The sequence below is a fragment of the Leopardus geoffroyi genome, chromosome D3 (genome assembly GCF_018350155.1).
Source record: "Leopardus geoffroyi isolate Oge1 chromosome D3, O.geoffroyi_Oge1_pat1.0, whole genome shotgun sequence".
Classification (NCBI taxonomy): domain Eukaryota; kingdom Metazoa; phylum Chordata; class Mammalia; order Carnivora; family Felidae; genus Leopardus; species Leopardus geoffroyi.
The window spans coordinates 52,664,487-52,676,624 of NC_059339.1; the positions used below are offsets into that span (position 1 = coordinate 52,664,487).

Consider the following 12,138-nt stretch of genomic DNA (forward strand, 5'->3'; position numbering starts at 1 on the left):
GTACCTTCGCATACCAGCACAATCTGCATTAGAAGGCTACACTGGGAAGGCATTAAATGACTGTATGCAAAGGAATGAATGAATAAACTTGTATTAAAACTTGTATTAAACTTGTATTAAAAATTCTCAGAAAGTTTGGCAGTTTGGAGGCAACAAATAGGATGTGCTATGCAAATAAGATAAAAAAGGAATTGAGTTGGGGTGCCTGGGTGGCTCAGTCGGTCAAGCACCTGACTCTTAGTTTGGGCTTGGGTCACGACTGCACAGTTCATGAGTTCAAGCCCCGAGTCAGGCTCTGCACTGACAGCACAGAGCCTGCTTGGGATTCTCTCTGTCCTTCTTTCTGTCCTTCCCCAACTTGCGCACATGCTCTTTCTCTCTAAATAAATTTAAAAACTTAAAAAAAAATTAGGTAATGCTTTGCAGATGCTTCAGAAATCTGTGCAATGTATGTGCTAAAACATTGGATATAGAAGACCCAGGCATCAGGTAATCATTATGAAGAGACATATTCTCAACTGGCAAACATTCTGAAGTAAAACAAAGCAAAACAGGCTTTCGATTATCCTATTTTCTTAATGGATTTTAGTGAATATGAAGTGGGGTTGTACATGTGATATATTTTAAATCACTTAGTATAACAGGAGTGCCTTTTAGGTGGACCACTCTGTATGAGTTTCATGCTTAAAAACCATTTTTTATTCAAACGTCTTACAGCCACCCTAGGAAAAGAGTTAAGTTATTATCCCCCGTTTTATGATGAAATTAAAAAAAAAAAAACAGACACAGAGAAACTATGCAACTTAACCAATATCCCATAGCATCACAACCTTTAGAATAGCAAAATTATATACATGTGATAACCATGGACCAATGATCTCTCCACATCAAACTCTAAAATTCTAAAAAATGTAGAACACAATTCTAAAGAAGACACTTCTCAAAGTAAGACAAATACAATCTTATGAGCTCCTTTCAGACACATGATTAACAAACTCATACAATAATATTTTTAAATTACCTGATTTTCTTTATCGTAACCAGTAATATACAACACTGTGTGCATGCTTTATTTAAAGTATCTTTAAGAAATAGTATTTTTAACTGAACAATAAGAAAACGATTGAAAAGATAAATTGATTATGGAATAATTACCCAGTGTTAATCTTTAGGAATAATTGTCATAAGCCAACCTTGCGAATTTAAGATAGGCATATTCCTATCATAGATAACAGAAATACATTTCAAATGTCCATGTGGTTAGTGTACATAGAAAATTCACTGACTGAAATCAGCTGTGAAGCCTGGCCTGGAATTTGGTTGGCTGTTAAGTTTGATTTTGTCTTACTGTTTCAAAATATAAATAGTTTGGCCCACTCTACATTTGTTAAAAACTATAACCTTAAAATATGAAAAAAAAAGACTTCTCAAACAGATAGACACAACTAGCCATTTCATCTAAAAAGTTATAAAATACTTATTCCTAGAGAGCTTTCATGATCCCTGTTCTGCAAAGCTTATTTCAAAATCCCTCACTATTTTGCATTTATAAACTGTGTCCTTGCATTAACGATATGAACTATAAACATGCTATTATATACCAAATAACCATATTCCAATTTTAAATATCCTTTTGTTAACACAGAATGTTGTATCTAATAAAAGCATGACATATTTTTACAGTTTTAATGACAGAATTATAAGTTCCTTTGTTGAGGAAATAATGAAGCAATAACCAAGATACTTGAAACAATAACATCAACATGACATTAATTTCGAGAAAAACAGAGAATAATACACTTACATAAAACAAAAACAGAATAACTCGCTTTATAAAAGAAGAGTGATGGTTTTTTAAAATATTTAGACTCTCCAACCCAAGTAGAAATTTAAAAAATAAAGAGAAGAGAAAGAGAAGTAGAGAGAGAGAAACAGACACAGAGGGAAAGGGGGAGAGACAGAGAGAGAGAGAGACCAAAGACCAAGGCCTTGCAGAAATAAAAATACATTCTTAGAGCAGTTTTTAAAACTAAATTTTCCTGACAAGGTTGGTAACAGAGAAATTTAGATTCAGTTCAGGATTTTGTATAGAATACAACCTAGAAACTAAAGTCCACCAAAATGGAATTGTATTAACAGTCAATGCCTGGTTGGGACTCTCCCTTTACCTTGAGAAAGGTAATGCTGTGAGAATAAAACATTATCAAGAATGCAATATACACACTTCATAATGTTCAGGACAGCAACAGTTTTTAAGCACCACACAATTCATTAATTAGGTAAATGAATATAATGCTAAAGCAAGTTCTCTGAAATTTTCTATTAGGTTATATTTCAAGTAGCTTATGATATATACTTGAATTAATTACATTTTATTGCACTATAAGTTGGCTATTGACATTATACCCAAATGTAAACAATAATGTGGACTTCCTTAATTTTTCTCCCTGTAGATCTCCTTGGATGGAAGACAACTAATTTATAACTATGTAAAAAATGGGTAATTTGTATACTTATTTACAGCATTTTTCTGTAAATATGCATTTGGCTAAAGAGATCTCATCAAAATAAAGAAGGGGAAAACCCAAAACATAGCATCTTCTATTTTTAAAAAATCCTGGCTTGTATTTAAAAAAGTGGGGGCGGGTGGGGGGCTGGGAGACAGATAAAGCCACTGGCTTTTGTAGACTTATTAGAATCCACTCATCTCCTTATGCACGCTTCTGCTAGTGTCCTAAATTTGGGTTCCAAATGATCCAAAAATTCAAGCCCATCTTCTTCTTGTCGTTCACTGCAACAACCTATAGAACCAGCCACTGATCCTTTTCCTTCATAGTTATACGTAAGGACGTAGTCTTGAGCATGCTTATGATTGTCATCCTGATCACACAGTTGCACCTTCTGCCAGGGGAGAAACACAATATATTTTATTATTATTATTTTAAACACCAAAACTTACTAACATAAAAATAATTGCTTTGATTTACCTTTCATTGTTTAATTTTTAACCAGAGTGTGTCCTCTAATGGATTCCTACATATAAAAAATGCACATGATTGGTCTGTATCATAAATCACTCTATAAATTCACTCTATAGTATGTTTCTAAAAATCACATATGTGGCAGCAAGTATCCTAGGGTTCACGTTACATAATCACGTCTAGAGTGAAATGCAAAATCCCATTAAACTGAACCCAAATGGTGGTGGGCTCAGATCTTTCCAGATAGGCTTACTGACCATAAGGCTATAATTGCCTCGTAGCACACTTTTGGTTTCTAAGATACGATTTATCACATGGGAAATATTAACACAAAGTCATGGGAAAAAAAATAACTTGAATGTTATCACACAGATAACTTTTGTATTTTAAAAATAAAATCACATAACTTGGGATAAAGATTCTTTTCAATTGTTCTTCTACCAAATAAATAAGACAGTTCCTGTCCAGTAAGTAAGTAAGTAAATATCATCTAACATTATTTCAGTAAGAACTAAAAACCAAACAAAATGAGAGGAAAAGTAAATATCCACTTAATATCTGAGCATTATTAAATCAAAATTGAGGAAAAACAACTTCCCAATTAAGTAGATTAATAATTAATTGAAAATAAAGGTGAGGCCACTAAATTGTAACAATTCAGAACGCTGAAAAGATATCAAAATCAATTCTTAGGACACCGAGGGAAACTCACTTCACCAAGGCGGGGCTGGGTGAAATTATGCCACTCGGAGTAGGTGTATCTGCAGTTGTCCGTCTCCACGTGTCCTCCCCTGCAGGAATCCAGGGTGTGATGATGCCCCGTCCCCCGGCACGATTCCAGGGTCTGGTGTCCGCCTTTCACCATTTCAATGGTCTCCTGGCCTCCATTTTTCACTCCTGATCCCAAGGTGCCACAAATTCCCTGAGCTGAACTGCCCACGGTATGGGTTGTGAAGCCATTCGTGGAACACTGAAACGGAAACAGTTGGCATTGGGGAAGTACAGAGAACAACCACCACCACAACAAAACGTAAATAATGTTATAAATTCTTGTGTTATAAAGTAAGCTCTCTGAGGGCAGGAACTAAATCTGTCTTGGCTATACTGACCACCTGACTATCGTAACCCCAGGACTTCATGCAGTGTCCTGGAAATCACCAACTGTCAAGTGGTCTATCCTTGAGACAAATCAGAAAGCTTAATGTATATTCCTCCTTTGACAACCTCTTAGAGTATTGTACAACGTCACTTACTAAATCCTTCCAACATCTCAAGCCTCAAAATCAGGATTCCGTTATCAATGTCTCACATGTATTTACCCTGCTGGGTTTAAATTCATTCCCTTCACCTGCCTAAAGCAGAAACAGAAATGAGGATTGTGGGGAATAAGCTAATTAGCAAAAGAAAGATGCCTTGTTGACCCTGAGGTAGCAGGATCTCACTGTTTTAGTCCCTAGGCAGGCTAAGATAAACAGACTCAGGGCCTCGGGCATGCCAGAAATAACCATCTGCCTGGATCCAGACCCCTAACACCAAAACCCCCTTTCCTTCACACACATGAGTTAACGTTCACGGTTTCATTGTCTCTTTGCACACGTCCATCACACTTGTATGCCTTCTGATCGCAATAAAAATGGAGCAAGGACCCTTACTCGGGGCTCTTGTTTCCTCCCGAACATTAGCCTCTCTTGCATTTTAATCCTGCGTCCACTCTCTGCCTGAGAACTCCAGACCCAGAGTCTACAACACATGATCAGTATTTTTTTTTAATTTTTAAATTTTTTTTTAATCTATTTTTTAGAGAGAAAGAGAACAGGGCAGAGGCCCAGAGAGAGGGGGACAGAGGATCTGAAGCACGCTTCACACTGATAGCAGAGAGCCTAATGTGGGGCTTGAAGCCATGACCCATGAGATGATGACCTGAGCCAAAATTGGATGCTTAACCCACTGAGCCACCCAGGCGCCCCGATTGGTATTTTTATTCAATGTCTAATCTAGTTCCCCTCCACTAGAACAAAAATATAGAAATAAAGTTGCCATAAACATCTTGGCTAGAATAATAAATCCTTGCAATCTTGGGGTGCCTTTTGTGGCTCGGTCAGTTGAGCTTCTGACTCTTGATTTTGGCTCAGGTCATAATCTCAGGGTTATGAGATCAAGCCCCGTGTCAGGCTCCATGCTGGGTGTGCAGCCTACTCAAGATTCTTTCCCTCTGCCTCTCCCACCCTCCCTGCTTGTGTGTACTCTCTCTCCTGAAAAATAATTAATTTTTAAAAAAATTTCTTAACGTTTTATTTATTTTTGAGACAGGGAGAGACAGAGCATGAACAGGGGAGGGTCAGAGAGAGGGAGACACAGAATCTGAAACAGGCTCCAGGCTCTGAGCTATCAGCACAGAGCCCAACACAGGGCTCCGGACCGCGAGATCGCGACCAGAGCCAAAGTCGGCCGCTTAACCGACTGAGCCACCCAGGCGCCCCTAAAAGTAATTAATTAATTAATTAAAAATAAAATCCTTGCAATCTCAATAAACAAAAATAAATCAGCAGAGATGCTTCTCTGGCCACTAATTTTCCATGGTTTGTTTTTGTAGGAAACTCTAAGTTTTGTTTTATTTTACTTTTTTTTACACATTTTACACTTTTTAAAGTTTTCTAAATCTGTCCTGTTCTTATCATCATTATGCTTTTTGTAGAAAATTTACATGTTCCTCATCCATATACTAGGCCAGAAACCAAAGCTGGATCTCTGTAGTCACTGGCTAGCACTGCTGGATCATAAATTTGACCTCAGGCTTCTTTCTAACCCACATTAGCACCAGAAAGACTCCATTAAAGTTATTCCCACACAGATCAAAGCTTGTAGTCATTTTATTGCTGCTGCCAGGAAAAAAAAAAAAAAAAAAACTTAAAATAGTTATGCTGATGATCTGTGAATAATTAAATGAAATATTTTTACAGCACAAACAGCAGTTTCAATATATAAAAAAGACCTGGGGCGCCTGGGTGGTGCAGTCGGTTAAACATCCGACTTCAGCCAGGTCACGATCTCGCGGTCCGTGAGTTCGAGCCCCGCGTCAGGCTCTGGGCTGATGGCTCAGAGCCTGGAGCCTGTTTCTGATTCTGTGTCTCCCTCTCTCTCTGCCCCTCCCCCGTTCATGCTCTGTCTCTCTCTGTCCCAAAAATAAATAAACGTTGAAAAAAAAAAAAAAAAAAAGACCTAAAGTTGAAATCATGAAACACTTCAAGTAGGAATAATAATGACAGGCTGAAGGATTTTTAGTGTGAAGTAACACCCTATGACCACAGTGAAATATCACATATCATCATGAGAACCAACCTAATTTTATCTACTTCCACAGGAACAATGGGATTTTATATATTGTAAGGTACCCAATTGCAAAAGAACTTGTCCTGGAAAGAGAATTCTAGTTTGTTAGGCCAGTTTGTCCTTTGTGTTTATTTTAGAAAGACAAATTACTTACCATTTTGTCATCTCCAGGAGCTTCAGTGTTTGACACGATGAGGTTCTGCTGGGCTAAATCATCAGGAAACGCTTTGGGCTGTTTAGCTGTCCCGGTAGCCCCACAGACTAAGGTAAATAGGATACCTGGAGGATGAGAGAAATTGCTTCCGTTTATCATAAAACAATGTGAAGTTACGAATTTAGGATGACTAATATGAAGACAGCTTTCCAGAAAACATACACACGATGGCCTATGGTGAAATCGTAGGCAATTGGCAAGTCCGCCCTAACCAGAGATGCCGCGAAGACGTGCTATAAGGGCTGTATTTTTGCGCTGAATTTTAGGTCTGTGCTGAGAGAACACTAGTTTCAATATATAAGTTAAATATGTTGTGCTAAATTGAAATAGAACTATCTTCAAATGGCCAGCTACAGAGAGCAGTGTTGATTCGAAGAATGAGCCTTGAAAGTTATTTCAGAGGCTCTTATTTGAATTCATACAGGGACTTACAAAAGAGCAATGCTATGCCCAGCAGTATTGCAAGGATGGCCCATTTTCCAAGCCTCACTTCTCCGTTGCCAGTCCTTGGGTCTGTGCGAAGTGCGCAATCATTTTCAGTAACACAGTCACATAGTGTAACTTTTAATGGAGTGACGACTGACAGGCCATGTCTGTCTCTAACTCTGACAGGTACTTGATATGGTCCAAATGGAAGGTCGTCCTTATAGAAAAGACGAGCTGCTGTATCTGAAAGAAAATAAAACCGAGTGATATAGAATGTCACAAATGCCTCCTATGTTAGGATGTTCACCAAATTTCTCCACAAATGGATCTTCCTGATGGGAGGGCACAGCCGGCACAGGATCGTGAATGGGAACGGACTGAGGAGTTCTCATCTACCTCGATGGTAAACATACCGCAAAGAAAACTTTATCCCTGCTGTGTCTTATAGAAATGTCTTTTGGCTTTTGGAATAATATATTTTTCCATCCATAAACAAACCTTTTCCAATCACAAGTAATAGGCTTGTTAAGACATTGGTCTTTATCACCACTTTAAAAATTTTTAAGAGAAACATACAGTGCAATTTTCATTTATACACGATTCATCATAGAGTAACAGTCTGAAATTCTGGACATTTCTCCTTACTTTGTTTGCATATATTGTGCCAAACAGTATTACACAGTTGTGACTTACTGTCAGAGACTGATTCTGACAACTTAGAACGTGGCTGACCTTGAACATACCAGCAGGCATGAGCGGTCCTGCTGCTACGGCATCTCATGGTCCTATAGGACACTGGGGCCTGTATTTGCTTTTAGGTCAAGGGTGGAAAATATCCACATCAAAATCCAGTTGAGTCTTAAGCACATATCCAAAGATATAATACTATCCTCAACGTAAACACCACATGCGCATGTCCAAGAATAATCCCCCCGCAGTGTGACAATTCCATTGATTTTTAAGGTGTTTGAAGCTGTAAATATAAATTTGGATGTTTGGGTAAAGAAATCAGTGAATAAGTCTATTATAAAGGAAAGGATGGTGTGCGCCTGGGTGGCTCAGTCGGTTGAGCGTCCAGCTTCAGCTCAGCTCACAATCTCATAGCTTGTGAGTTTAAGCCTCGCAACAGACTCTCTGCTGTCAGCGCGGAGCCCGCGTTCGATTCTGTGTCTCCCTCTCTCTCTGCCCCTCTCCCACTAGCTCTCTCTCTCTCTCAAAAATAAATAAACATTTTAAAAAAGAAAACCAAATAAAAGAAAGCATGGTTAACTTGGTAAGTTTATGTGTAGGAAATAATAATATTAACAAAACCAAAATTGATGGTGCATAATGTGCCATGGTCTGATGCATTCATTATCCTGTTTACTCCCTCAAATAATCCCATTTTACATATGAGTAAATTAAGGCCCAAAGAGAATAAATAGCATGGTCATATTTATGTCACTAATAAACAGTGGAACCAGCATTTAACACAGCCTATCTGACTTCAAAGCCTCTTTAGGATACGTTCTTCTTGGTTTGCTGTTTCCCAGACTTTGGGTTATTTCACAGATGAGTAAAACTTTAAAGTAACAAAGCTTTGACCAACATAATCCTGCCACTGTTTTACTGTATGAAGTAGGAATATTAAAAAAAAAATTACCATCTCGTTCCACATTATCTTTAAAAAAATGATATTATGACACCAAATCAGTAGAAAGAACAAAATCTAAAAATAAGGTTAGTTGTTCCCAAGAAAGAACAATTGATAACCTTACACACATACACACACACCAGAACACTGTTTTTAGAAAGACTGAAAATACTCCTGGTCCACAGAGCAGGATTCGGGACACAGGGTCTTAACTTGTCGCCGTAGCTTCTATGTGTCCTTGTTTTACTTCCCTCTTCCTATTTCCCTTCCCTTGGCTCACAACTTTTGTTTTTTAATTTGTCATAAAAGAAATAGAGGAATATTCATTGGAAGCATGGGGTTGAAAACCATTCAAGGACACCCTAAGGGCAAACCCTCTGTTTATGGCAGATCTTGAACCGTGAACGCTGAAGTGGGGGGCGACCAGGCCATCAGGGCCCGTGGGCAGTACAGTCAGGAGATGCCGAGAGCACCGCAGAGTGAAGAGCCGATGGAGTGAGTGAGGCAGCTGGCATGGAGAGGCCCCTCCATTTTGCCATTCTTACCACCATAGATCCTCTCATGGGGAAAGTCAGAAGTACAGACTAGGAACTAAGTTGGGGGAGAATCCCAACTAGAAAACAAAAGACAAGAAAAGGTCAGAGGTCAATGCAGTGCAGAGACAAGGGACAGCAGAGTGGACACTGTGACGCATACCCAGATTCCCTGCACTCAGGGACATACTGTCCTCACATTGTCCCAGCTGTTTGGGGAGGCCATAAGCTTCTTCAATGTCTGTGCCATTTTGCCAAAAGTCACGCCCCTCAAGGCACCCACTCCACTGACTGAGCAATGAAACAGTAGAGAGGCTCAACTTGGGGCCCCCTGAAGGGCCTTTAACTCAGACTCCCTGTGGGGTTAACTACAGCTGTTCTTTGACTTGGTTGCAGCTTGGCTTTTCTCTGCCCAGTTCTGCTTTCCTTCCTTTCACATCTACTGATGCCAAGCAAATTCCTTATTAATACTCTGCCTGAGAAACTCTTGTCTCAGAGTTTACTTCCTAGGGAACAGACCTGCAACATATGGTGATCGCCTTACGACCTAGGAAACCATTAGTGAGTGAACAATCTATGTGGAGGAGAGGTCAGCAAGTCAGGAAGTGATGGCATTAGACCCAGGCTAAGGTGGGATATGTACAGGGGAGGGGGAATGGGGACTCACACAGCCCCTAACAGAATCTTGACACAGGAGAGATTAGAAACGGTGCAAGAGGGGCACCTGGGTGGCTCAGTCAGTTAAGCAACCGGCTCTTGATTTTGGTTCAGGTCATGGTCTCATGGTTCCTGAGTTTGAGTCCTACTTCCCACCACACCGGAATGGAGGAACTTTCCTTCTTTTATTGGTGGTTCCCACACGGTGATTATTCTCATGTTGCATCAAGAAAAAAATATTTTAGACATCCGGAGGCTGAAAAGAACAAAGTCATGTTTAATAATACGTACCATTAATTTTTGTCAGTCTCCACATTCTTTCTATGCCTGCATCAGGAACACTCTCCAAACTGAAGTCAAAGGGTGGGCCATTTATAGGATCGTCAGGATCCACTGCAGAGATGTCCGCAGATGACATGACGGTTTTGCAGATGACCACCGTCTGTTTTGGGATAACTGGGCCATTATCGTTCACGTCTTCAAGTATAATTCCCAGTGTCCCAGTACACGTTCTCCCATCTAGATAATTGGATATAAAAATAGAACATTTTAATGTTCTGAGTTTTAACTAGGAAATTCTACATTGGAAAAAAAAAGTTTTAAATGTGAATTTGGCACTTGTGACATATCAATGACAAGCGCAAAGCTGTGCCCTTAAGGAATGTTAAAAAAAATTGTCACTTTCGGATGGGTTGGAGAGATAATAACTATTTAGATTTGTCATCCATTCACTATCCATGCAACTGAGATGGAAACTGTTATAGAGGTTAGTTTTGACTGATTTTTAAAAAGGAGAAAAGAGGATGAACAAGGGCATTTCTGGTATACTTAAAAGCACAAGGACATTCAGGAAGGTGGGAAAGCATAACATGCACATCCATGTTCTAGACATAATGAAGGGGAAGGCAAATTGGTTGGAGTTCAAAACCTCAGAGAAGAGCCAAGGGTCCCTGAAAGCCATTCTAAGGAGCCCGGAGTTTAATATACATCTAGGAAGTGAGTAAGGTTTTGGAGCAGAGGAACTGAAAGGTAAGACTGTGGATATGGAAGATTAGAACAACATAGTACGTAGGACCATTTGAAGGACGAAAGACTCCAGAAGCAGAAAATCACTTGCAAACCAAACTAATCAGAGTGGCTGTAGCCTAAGGAATGCATCTATCTATATATTTATTTTATTTTTTATGTTTATTCATTTGTTTTGAGAAAGAACAAGAGAATGAGCAGGGAAGGGGCAGAGAGAGAAGGAGAGAGAATCCCAAGCAGACCCCTCGGTGTCAGCACTAGGCTAACTTGGGGCGTGAACCCACAAACTATGAGATCATGACCTGACAAGAAACCAAGAGTTGGATGCATAACGGACTGAGCCACCCAGGCACCCCTCATCTGTCTATATATATTTAATAAAAACTTGCTGAATAACCACTTTGTACAGGGCACTGTGCTGGCAAACAACCTAGGGGATTCAAAGAGGAAGTGAGCATGTGTCCAGGCCACAAACCAGTAACACAGTTGTGAAGCCCGAAGCTGAACACAAATCCAGGACTTCTGTCTCTAAACCACTTATTCTTTCTTCCATTTAATAAGAAGGGCTTGGATGTCAAGCGGGGAGAAGAGGGGAACAAACCTGTGCTGCCTGCTGCCTGGGGCCGTGTCTTAGATAAAACTGCCAACCTAGGAGAGCTGGAAGATGGGGCACAGCCTTACAGTCACAACCTCAACCCAGGCAACAGGACCTATGATACTTGCAGTGTCTTCAAGGGCCAGAACTGGTTCTGAAACGTGGGGCACAGCAAAGGACAAGGTGGGGGCAACTCTAAGACTCCTATGGGGTGAAGCAGGAAAGAGGGAGAAACCAACAACAGAGAGACAACCAAACACCTCCCACATGATAGAAGCTCGCAAGTTAAAATTCCAGAATGAGCAGGATTAATGCTAAAAGGAAAACCAAAATCATCCATCAGAAGATTGATTCACCCTACACAAGACATCTTTGAAACATGTATGTCTACTATCTTCAAAGACATGAAAAGGGCAACTACTTAAACAACAATGAAATTATAGCTTAAATTCCAGTAGAAATAAAACAGCAACATTCCTCTCATAGGGACTCTAGAAGAAGAGAACAACTAGAACGTCGGGGAAGCAGTATTTAAATACATAATTGCTGAAAATATCCCATAATTAAAGAAAAACATGGTCTTCCGTGCTAGATAAATAAAAATACATTCACACCGTAAATGTTGTATTAAAACTATAGAATGCAACCTAAGGAATTATAAAAGTTATCTAGACATACTATCCACAAAGGGACAATAATGAGATTGACAGTAGGATAAACATCAGCAACAAGAGATGCCACAA

At 39.5% G+C, this 12,138-nt stretch overlaps 1 protein-coding gene across 2 annotated transcripts in view; it reads right to left on the minus strand.

Annotated features, from left to right (window-relative positions):
- Nucleotides 1-1,672: 1,672 nt before the first annotated feature.
- DSC2 (desmocollin 2) overlaps nucleotides 1,673-12,138 on the minus strand; it is a 42,897-nt gene continuing 32,431 nt past the window's right edge. Inside the window, exons 12-17 of one of the 2 annotated variants that reach the window (XM_045457273.1) lie at nucleotides 10,066-10,293; nucleotides 6,958-7,194; nucleotides 6,466-6,590; nucleotides 3,694-3,951; nucleotides 2,988-3,033; nucleotides 2,829-2,901 (exon numbers count right to left, since the gene is read on the minus strand). In XM_045457273.1, the coding sequence (XP_045313229.1) occupies nucleotides 2,998-3,033; nucleotides 3,694-3,951; nucleotides 6,466-6,590; nucleotides 6,958-7,194; nucleotides 10,066-10,293 (884 nt within the window). In that variant the 3' untranslated portion in view covers nucleotides 2,829-2,901; nucleotides 2,988-2,997. Of the gene's footprint in view, nucleotides 2,902-2,987; nucleotides 3,034-3,693; nucleotides 3,952-6,465; nucleotides 6,591-6,957; nucleotides 7,195-10,065; nucleotides 10,294-12,138 lie in introns of both variants that reach the window. The other variant, XM_045457272.1, reaches the window with a different exon arrangement.